The sequence below is a fragment of the Homalodisca vitripennis genome, chromosome 7 (assembly GCF_021130785.1).
Source record: "Homalodisca vitripennis isolate AUS2020 chromosome 7, UT_GWSS_2.1, whole genome shotgun sequence".
Taxonomy (NCBI): Eukaryota; Metazoa; Arthropoda; class Insecta; order Hemiptera; family Cicadellidae; genus Homalodisca; species Homalodisca vitripennis.
In genome coordinates, this window is record NC_060213.1 from 97,126,525 (window position 1) to 97,137,581 (window position 11,057).

An 11,057-nucleotide genomic window follows, 5' to 3' on the forward strand; every position below is an offset into this window, starting at 1 on the left:
CAGAACTCACATGCAGCCATTGAACATGTACGAGATTCGCCCAAAGTCAAATGTGTTTTGTGCGACATCCCGATCATCTGTTTATGGCCCATTCTTCTTTGATGGAAACACGGTTAACAGACAGCAGTATCTCGATATGGTACAAAACTGGTTGTTTCCGAGGCTGCATAAAGACAACTTCATTTATCAACAAGACGGGACACCCGCTGGATTGAAGTTGCCAGTGCGTGAATATCTGAATGAAATTCTAACGAACCGTTGGATTGCTTGTCGAGGAGCTGGCGACAGCATAGCCTCCACGGTCACCGAATTTGACACCCTGTGAATTCTTCCTGTGGGGTTTCCTTTAATACAATGTTTATGTACCACAACTCCCACAGAACATGGAAGAGATGAAGAACCGGATCCATACTGCCATAACATCAGTGATAAAGGACATCCTTGCCCGAGTGTAGGAGGAATTTGGGTATCGATGTGATATTGTTCGCATCGCTCCCAGAGGATGTATTGAAGAACATCTGTAATCTAAACTTGAGAGGTTCATAAATATAAATAATAATAATAATTTATTTCCAAATAAATACATACATTACATAGTTCTTTGTACAAATACAGGATAATAAAAACCATAATAATATACTTAGGTAACAAAATACATTTGCCATTACCACAATAATTGAAATCTAAAAGTATCTTAAACTAAAGTATCTTAGTATCTAGTGTATATGTGTGTAAAGTTTCATATTCATGCGTCTTAAAGTTTAATAAATAAATGTATTAGAAATACGTATATTCTTTTTGGAACACCCGTTATATTATATGTTCAATGGTTATTTCTTTAGATAATAATGATTGTTGCAAACAACTATTAATACAACTAATAATGCAATTATGTTTACAGTGCTAAGAAGAAACCAAGGTGGGATAAGAAAGAAGTTCATGAGAAAGTTGTAACAGAACATTTAGTGAATCACTCTATTAGTGATAATACTAGTACATCTGGAGTGTCTCAAAATCTTAGTAGTAGAGGTATTTCTAGAAATACACCTACTGATTTAATTGACAACGATACCTTTATAAATCTACAAAAAGCTTTACAATTTCTTGGTTTGAGCAAAGATGTGGAGTCTTCAGTTTCTAAAGCAGATATTAATAGTGTGAGTACAGATGTGAGCAAAGCCACATATCAGTGTCCACCAGCTTTACAGAAACCTCTTGAAACTCCAAAACAATATTTTATACAACAATCTAACGCATCAAATGTAAGAGGACAGTACACAAATAGTGTATATCTTCCACAGTGGAATAATTATTACAATTTTTATCCATACCAGAGTTATCAATACTCTTACCCACCACCATATAACCAAATGCATTACTACCCTGAAAATCAAGCTGTACCCAATTCACATTTCAGCCATGCTCAAGTATCTTCACCTGTTGGGTGTACTATTCCTACAAATACCAGCAGAATGACATCTGGATGCTTAATCACCAAGCCTCATTGTACAAATTCAGTAACTGGAGAGAGTTCATCAAATTCTCTTAATACTTTTGAAAACTTAAACCAAATTTGTAATCCGATAGATAAAGGTAGAGAAGTAATTGGTGAAATTTCTCAGCCAAGAAGTAACAGACATCATTTTAATAATAAAATTAATAGATCATCCAACATTAAAGATAATCAGGGTACAAAATTCATTAAATTTCTAACCCGTAATCCAGCTAGAAAATACAATTCATCAATGTATGCTAAACCACTCTCCAAGAATAACAATAGGTGTCAGTCTATGAATTCTACAAGTGTTACTAGAGAAACTGCAAGGAAAGAAAGTAATATTAGTATTCTTGAGCCTGAAAAACAATATGATTCTTCCCAAAGACTTCATGGAGTAGATCATATTACACAAAGCATACAAGACTATGTTTCTCCACTTGCTGGTTTATATGATACAAGAAGCAATGAACCAACCATTTACAAAGATAAAAATATTGATATAAGGACAGCAATTAGTAACAGATTTGTCAAGCGCCAAGGGTATGTGAAACGTGCCATCAATGTAAAAAATTCTAATTCAATTACATTTTTGCAAAAAACTGAGAAAGACAATTTTAAAGAGAATGATGACAGTAATAAAATAGAAGTTAACACAGTTGATAAAAATGGTTCTTCTAGTTTAGTGAAACAGAAAGATCATATTGATAAAAACTGTAGAACTCTCCAAACTTCAAAGACAACAACAAATAAAGTAAAACGGTCACGATTCACTAATATATTACCAAAACCAAAACAGCGCTGTCGTACAAAATTAGATAAAACTAGAGAAATAAAAAACAATTATATGTCCAAGGAAAGTAATAAGAAAAATATAACTAAAATTGAGAATAAAAAAAGCTCTACAGATTCTTTCATAGTTCCTGATCGTAATTGTACAACAAAAGATTCCATAAACAAAAATGAATCACCAGTTGTAAATTGTACTAATATAGAGGGAAATATTGTTGACAATCATTTTGATGAACATGAAAATGCTCTCTTAAATGATGCTGTTACTAAAGGTCATATTGAAGAGGTTTTTCATCTAGAGAAATCTACAGAATCTATGACAGCTGATCTTCAACAACACAACACAACCGTTCAACAGAACATTACAAGATACAGTAATGAAGATATTTTAAATATATCAGTTGACACAACTGATAATAAGACCATGTCACATGTTGATTTCCAAGTTCTTCCTGTTAATTGTGAGAATAATGTTTTACTTAATAATTCGTCTGATTTAAAAGAAGCAAGTAATAATGTTTTATTAAATGAGAAAAACGATATTAGTAAAAGCAAAACCACAAGTGATTTTATTGGTCTGAGACTTATGTCAAGGAATGAAAATGACTACTTTGATAGTATGAGTAAAAATAAAAATGAAACTGTAGAAAAACTGGTAAAAAATATTAACGATAACAAACGTTCTTTCATAGTTACTGATTGTAATAGTACGTCAAAAGGTTCCATAAACAAAGATGAATCACCGGTTGAAAATTGTACTAGTAATACAGAGGGAAATACTGTTAACAGTCAGTTAGATGAACACAGAAGTGCCTTCTTAAATGATATGGTTACTAAAGATCATGTTGAAAAGGTTTTTCAACAAGAGAAATCAGTATCTATGATAGGTGATCTTCAACGACACAACCCAACCTTTCAACAGAACATTACAAGATACAGTAATGAAGATATTTTAAATATATCAGTTGACACAACTGATAATACGACCATGCCACATGTTGATTTCCAAGTTGTTCCTGTTAATTGTGAGAATAATGTGTTATTAAATGATTCATCTGATTTAAAAGAAGGAAGTATTAGTAAAGACAACCAACTGCACAATTGTGGTAGTGAAATAGCGAAGTTAAAAAGTCAATCTACTAGAAAAAGACGTTGTGAACTTGATCAAATACATGACTCTTTAAAGTCTTCGCTTATTTTCAAAGACATAATGAATTGTTCTCGATTAAGATCATGTCGGATGAAAACAGATATTGTTAAACTTAAAAGGAGGTCAAACAAGAAAAAGAAGCAAAATGGTAAGTCACAATATAAGTGCAGTTTAAAAATCAATGCTGGAAATGTAGACAGTGAAGAAAATGATTTACTCCACGGCTCAGTTGAAGGCCAACTCTCTTCATTTTTACTTTCCAATTTAAGTACAGCAACAAATACACTCCAAAATACAGTGTCAAAGGTTTCACTTAAAAATAATGTTACTTCTCCTCAAAGTACTCAAGAGTACAACCAATTATTTAATAACAAAACTGAAAAATTAACGAAAGTTTTACCTTGTAAAAATGTTGGAAGTTCAAAACCTCAGTCTTTGAGTTCACCGAAATGTGTTCACCTATTAATAGGAGCAATAGGAGCATTTAAAGATGGCGTTAGTGCAAGACATATTTTTGACGGATCATCTGAAGAAACCAACAACCAGGAAACCACAGATCTCCAAGTATCTGCATTATGTGTTAGCGAAAATGAAGTTGAAGGGAAAGATAATCCAACTTCACAGTGTGGCAATTTGTCTATGGGACATCATCAGGATGTGAATAGCTACAGCACTGATGACGATTGGACCACGTTTGTAAGAGAAATCCTAGCAAGTATTGAAAGTGAACTTAATAGGTCTCCATCCAGAAAAGAACAAACCGAATGAATCAGGTAAGTCATAATTTTGCAATATTTTTTGTGGTTCAATCAAACAAATCTGAAAAACTTTTCTTAGTTTTATACTTGAAAAATAGCAGCATATTCTTTACGTGTCATTTTGAGGGTTGATCCATCCTCTTCTCAGGTGTCAAATACTAAAACACGTTTATGTATCCATGCGTTATGCTTTGATTTAGGGTCTCTGTGTGACACTGGTTCTACATTGATGTCATTTTTTTGTAGTAAAATACATTTTACATACTGGTAAAATATATTTATTTATTCATGGTGTACAAAAGCTTTCAAAAAATTATCACTTTAGATAGCTGGATCACAAAAATTAAAACTTGACAGTACTACAACTAAATTTTGTTGGTTTCCACCTTAGATATAGATTTAATTCTACTTCATAACATATACTTTTAATATTTATGTTGTTTTACATTTCTCTCTTGTCTTTTGCTGTAATTTAATTACTATTGCCTTAAGGGAAATCCTCATATAATTAAGGTAAGACTTTCACTGTGGCCTACAGGTGAACATGCAGCTCTCTAACTGATAGGTCACGGGTTCTATTACTGAGGAGGCCAATACAACATTTACAAACTAGTTTGAACTGCCTTCTTTTAAAAGTATCATCAATTTTAAATGCTGTTGGTGTTGAAAGAACCCCCCATATATCTTCTGGTGTTCTTGTTTTTCCCTTTCCATTCTGTCTTGTTGTTGGAGACATAAATACTTTTAAAATTACCCTTTTGCTCTAATATCAACTTTTCGTTCTTAGCTTTTCTTTTGCAAGCCAAACAATTGTTTGTCTGATGTTCGGTAGTAAGTTTTATACAATGTTAAATTGACACAGCAATAAAAAAATTTAAGGAATTTTGGTAAAGCTCTTTAGAGCTAAGAGGGCAAAGTCACCGATTAAAAGCGTTTCTTCATAAGATATTTTAGATGTACTAGGGATCCTTAGATTTTTACCAAAATGTATATGAACATTGTATGAAACGAACTTAAATCTTCAACTATGTTAAAGGGATGCTCCTTTGGATCCACAGGAACATAGTCTTGTGGATAGAACCATTTCTGCAAACTTTTAGAGTGTGGGAAATTCTAGAGACAGATATACAAGGACATCAAGAACTCCTAAAGGCCTGGAGCTTCTAGAATTTAAAACCTTTGGGAGGCCAAAAGCTTTAAGTGACAAGGTTCCAGTGACCAGAAGTTACTAGAGTCTTGAAATTTTATGAGGCGTTTCACATACCAGGAACTTCTAGACATTAGGAGTTTCCAAAACCGGAACTCCCACTTTCTAGGATCTCTATGAGGCTAAGACCTCACAATGACTGGAAGATCCTAGAGATTGGAAGCTACCAGATGCCATAAGTTTCCTGAAACCAACCAGTTTAGGACCCTTAAAACTTTAGAAATGATAAAATTTCACACAGTTTTGATAAACTATCATGATCCAGAAAACTCTAGAAATACAATTTTGTAAATGCCAGAAGCTTCCAGAGTTTAGTGTCCAATAGATAAATAAGATACTGAAAGCTTCCACAGCTCTAGATGTTCCAGATACTGGTAGTTTTAAGAAGTCCAGATCCCAGGTGAACTCCCGTAAACAGGTGGATGTAACAGGCCGGAATCTATAAAGAGGAGGCTTCATAAGATCCAGTTATAGGTGGAAACAGATACAGTTGTTCTTCGCTGAATTTCTCAGAAGCTAAGATACAAAATGTACAGTGTTAGATTTTGTCCCAACTGCTAAAACTGCTGGGGTTTTTTTTACTAAGGGCTCATATATTAATTACCTGTCTGTGACCATAGTACTATTTATCAGTACAATTGACCTTTTACTGTATCAACACTCTCCTTTATTCTGTTTGATAAGATCCTCACACAGGCCAGTGGCCTATGAGGATGGTCAAGCATAAGGCTTAAAAGAGGATCACCCTCTCCTTAATATATATATATAAATAAGATTTTTGCCTCATAGTACCTAATTAAATAAATAATATATTTATGTAAATGTTAAAATGAGAAAGTGGCAGTATGTACTCATAATTATTTGTAAATATCTCTGTACGTACTCATAATTATTTGTAAATCTCTCTGTACGTACTCATTATTATTTGTAAATCTCTCTGTTTTAAAACTATGCTACTGTTGTAAGATACTTACTATTATCTTGTATACTCTTATAACAGAACATACAGTGTACTATATTTTCAAAAATTTAATTTTTTTATTTGAGAGCCCCATGAAACTGTTGGTTAATCTTATAAATAAATACTTCTTTTTCAATCAAAACTATTCATTTGGGTATGTTATAAATTTTGCACAAATAAATTAAATAAATGTATTGAAAATATTTTACGAACAAAAATTTGTCTACTTTGTACATATTATGTGAATACTAAGTAGAAAAATCACTAAACAATTAATTACTTTTTATAGAAACTGGATTCAGAAAGGTAATTTAATTTTTTCACTTTACTGTTTAGTAAACTATATTTTATCCTTGCAGCACCGTCAATGATGTCAGGTGTCTGAAAATGCATTCAAAATGGAGAAACCTAATCTCCGTGGATCTCACCGGCCTGAGCAGGAGTATTTTGCGGATTAGTTGCTAATATATATGTATATATTATATTTAACAAGTTTTAAGTTTATTACATTTTATATATTAGTTTGTAATATATATATTTATAATATGTTATATTTTAAACCTTTAGAGTAATAAATAATAGAGTAATAAGATGTTTAACTCATTGCATCCATTTATAAAAACTATGTACATGTTTAAAATGAAAAAGTTGCCTGTAGATTTGTCATCTCTAGTCATAAACGGATGTAAATCCCAGCAAGGTTCTTGTCTATGGTGAGACCTAGAAATGTTATGTTATTAACTTGATCCACAATGGTATAATTATTTATCAAGATATTAGGACTTGAATGCTGTGCATCTTACAGTCCTTTTGCATTCCAGATTGCTTGAAATAATTTTCACATGAAAAATATTGTTTATTTGCTCTTATTTAGATTATAAATGAATAAACCACTGTATACATTAATAAATAGACAATATGTAGATACATTTCATCCACATATTCTGTTACATCCTTTTTATAGTGATGTTGCCTTCTGTGTTACATGAATCCACTAATATAGAATCAGCACAATAATTATGATTTGATATGATAGATTTCTTCAATGTGCTTATTTAAAAGAACAGAATTTTTTTACATTATCATTAAATTAAGCTAAGAGACTGAAACTTAATATTAGAATGTAACATTCCTCTCCTGATATAGAAAGATTTTTATAGCATGTTTATGAGTCATACATTATGTTTTTTAAATTAAAATTGCATCTGTTATTCCTATTTTGAAATGACACTTTAAATTTTAGAGTAAAATCTATACCAATTAATAAAGTACGCAACATTTTAAGATTACCCATTTTTTTCGAGACAAACAAACCTCCAATGGCAGTTTGTCAATAATATAATAAAGGATTGTATATTAGAAAAATTGGTTTTTAACTTATTCTCTCAATTTGGTTCTCTTGAAACAGCACAATTTCTGTCTCATTCGGGTTTGAAATTCATTCATAATTATATTGTTAAGAATAGAGTGTCACAATGTATTTATACATTAAACATTGTTCTTTTGAGTATAGTTAAAATTATTCGATTCTCGCTTTTATTACTTACCAATAAAAATTTTGTACAACCCTGAATAAAACTCTTTTGATCGCAGAACTCTATTCAAATTGCTATGTGAGGTGCATTTATTTCTAATTAAAATTAAGGAAAACGCCATAATGACGGATCTTAGTGTTTTGTAAAGATATAGCCTGTTTTTTTATAAGGTCTATATAATTTACTTGTCAGGTTATGTTCTTTGTAATTACTATCACATCTTAATCTTCTTTCACTTTTAGAATATAAGTAACAAGCTAGTATAATAATAAATATATTCATACTTTCACATTCTGTTATGTGTCAGCACTCAAATTTATACTCTCCTACTCTTAAGGAGCCAATGTTGTACGCTATGATGTTATCTGTCATTCTATATATTAAATTATGTTTAATTTCACTGTCTCTAGACTTTATCTTCCTAAAATATACTATAACCTTCATCTCATTATTGGTCGTTTATAATTTTCATGTTTTAATTGACTCATGATATCAGTACTTATCTAAGCTACAAGACATTTCTAGACTAGTTGTAACTTGTAAACTACAGTATATATAATTTTATAGGACTTTTTTGACAACTTCTATCATTTCAGTTATAGTGTTCAGTCTGGTAATTTTTTTACAACAGTACATTGTTTACAAAAGTATTCTTTGAAATTATTTTTCTATTTGTAAATACCTTTTTTATCTCATTACACATTTAATTTTACACTATAAAAATCATAACCCTTATTTTCAAAATAAGCATTCATCTCATAAATGTTTGTTTACAGCATGTTCACTATGGGACAAACTGTTTTCTGAAATGGTAAAAATTATATTCGTTCTATGATTTTTTTTATCTAAGTACTCTTTTACACAGTGTATATTTTTTTAGTTCAGTTTTAAAATTTTAATTTCAGTTAGCTCCAATAATATACTACTGAAAAGATTTGTATTGATCATAATTGATTGCATTCATTCATAGAAATATGTTTTAGTGTATTTCAAAGGTGACTCATACAGTACTGATTTACTTTTTGCGGTAAACAGTCACAGTAATGAAGAGGATAACAGATGTTAAACACGAGCTGTATTTCTCATGTAATTCATACAAATTCAGTATTAGTTTATTTTCCATACCTTGTCCAAAAGATGATATAATGATGGTATTTTATAATTTTTCAAATTAATACTTTCTGTAGTGACAACACTAAATTCCCCAGTTAAATAAGGTAAATATTCCAAATATACAAAATATTTTAATGGCATTTTCTTCAAATTGCTTTGAAATTATGTAATGAAGTTTATTAACATCACTTTATCAAGTATGTTCAACGTAAAAACAAAATTAAATCTTATTTATAAAATTTGATTTTTAAGTTCTGAAATTAAAATTATATTTTTTGTTTCTATAGATATTTCTAAATCATGTTTCTACAATAACAAATTTTACATTAAATGTACGGTATTGCATAAAGTATAAAAAAAGAAAAAATAGGGAAAGAATGTTAATAAACTTATAACAAACCAATAAAAGGGGAGACTTATAAAATAGTTGTAATAGTATAATATTTATAAGTAAAGAACACCAAATTTGTAGTAGTTCATATTAATAAGAAATTTAATTTTCTTGAGTATATCAGTTTGGTTTTAAAATTTTCTCGAGCATATAAACGTTGAAAAATTTGAGTAAATATTGTGAAACTAATCTAAAGTGGTTTATTAGTGCCTTGATTATAAGGAATTGCTTTGTTATGAATAGTTATAGTTAAAATATAGTTATGATTTTTATAATATAATATAAATATAATATAAAATAGTTATGAATAATGTCTATGTGTGTCATAATTCATAACTATTTTTGTAAAACAAATTACTTTTTAATGATGACTATGGTAGCTTTCAAATGATGTCAATGTATCTTCATTAAGAAAATCATGACAATCTAAGGTCATATAAAACTCAGTCCAGAGTGGATCTATTCTCTGTTCAGAGTGTACTATTGTGTTTGTATCTCATCCCATCACAATAGTAGGTACTCATAGGTATCAGTGGCGGATCAATGCTTTGCAGTGCCCTGGGCAGTTGACTTTACGGGGGAGTCTGGGGGACCTCCCCCAGGATTTTGTTGTAAAAATTAGCCCCAAAATGTGTTTTTGATGTTTTTTTTCTTTAGCTATTTAGCGTATAACAGACCTCATTTGTGTATTATTATAGTGCTTTCTAATTTATTAAATTAACTGCATGAAAATTTGATCAGTTGGCACTATAGGGAGTATGCATTGATTGAATTTTTTATACGAAATAATGTGTTTTCTGTGTATGTTTTCATGTTTAACGTGCTGAAAATTTTTGGTTAGCTAAACCCAAAAGCAAAAAGTTGACATGGTTTATCCAGGCAAAAATAAAGTAAAATATGCCAGGTAAAAACTGTTAAGTATAGCCAATAGTCGAATGTTAATATATTACATTAGGTTTATTTTTTTTAATAGTAGCTTTTAATTTTATTTAGTCTTGCATTTTAAGTTATGCATAACAAACAAAAGTGGAGATTTCTTCACTAAATTAATTTAGTAGTGAAAGGACAAAAATAACAACAACAAATTTTTATTATAGAACTATAAAGTTTTTTGTACAGAACTAATATAAAAGGAGAAACACAACTGAAATTATAAACTCAAAAGAAAAATTACATAGTTTCAAAACAAAATTAAATAGTATGACAAGTAAAAATAGCTGCTGTAAAGTAAAAAGTTAGATGTGTTAGTCAATGAAGTAGTTAAGTTACAACAAATAATCAATGAATGTATTAAAATTATTGCTGGTAGTCAATTCAAAATTTATACGTACATAGATAACCTAAGAGCAACAATAACATTAAATGGTTTTAAAAGTTGTAATTAATGTAGTCTGTTTTAACATTTGGGCTGAACGTACAAACAATTGAATATTCTTATTCTACTTACATACTTATATATTTTTGCAAATAAGTCTGGAATTATTATTTAGTAACTTACTAAAAGGAAAAACATGTTCACAAATAGAGGTGCACGTTCCAAGAGAGAAAGAGAGAGAAACTTTATTTTACAATTATCAAAATTGAAAATTGTGTCATACAATACAAATTGGGTAGTTTGATATGGATGTATTCATGGGAAGTTGTTTGGCCAGTCC

At 30.2% G+C, this 11,057-nt stretch overlaps 1 protein-coding gene across 1 annotated transcript in view; it reads left to right on the forward strand.

Moving 5' to 3' along the window:
* LOC124366076 overlaps positions 1 to 8,303 on the forward strand; it is a 37,883-nt gene extending 29,580 nt beyond the window's left edge. Inside the window, exons 5-6 of the mRNA XM_046822302.1 lie at positions 902 to 4,210; positions 6,723 to 8,303. Of these exons, the coding sequence (XP_046678258.1) occupies positions 902 to 4,205 (3,304 nt within the window). The 3' untranslated portion in view covers positions 4,206 to 4,210; positions 6,723 to 8,303. The remainder of the gene's footprint in view (positions 1 to 901; positions 4,211 to 6,722) is intronic.
* Positions 8,304 to 11,057: the final 2,754 nt, after the last annotated feature.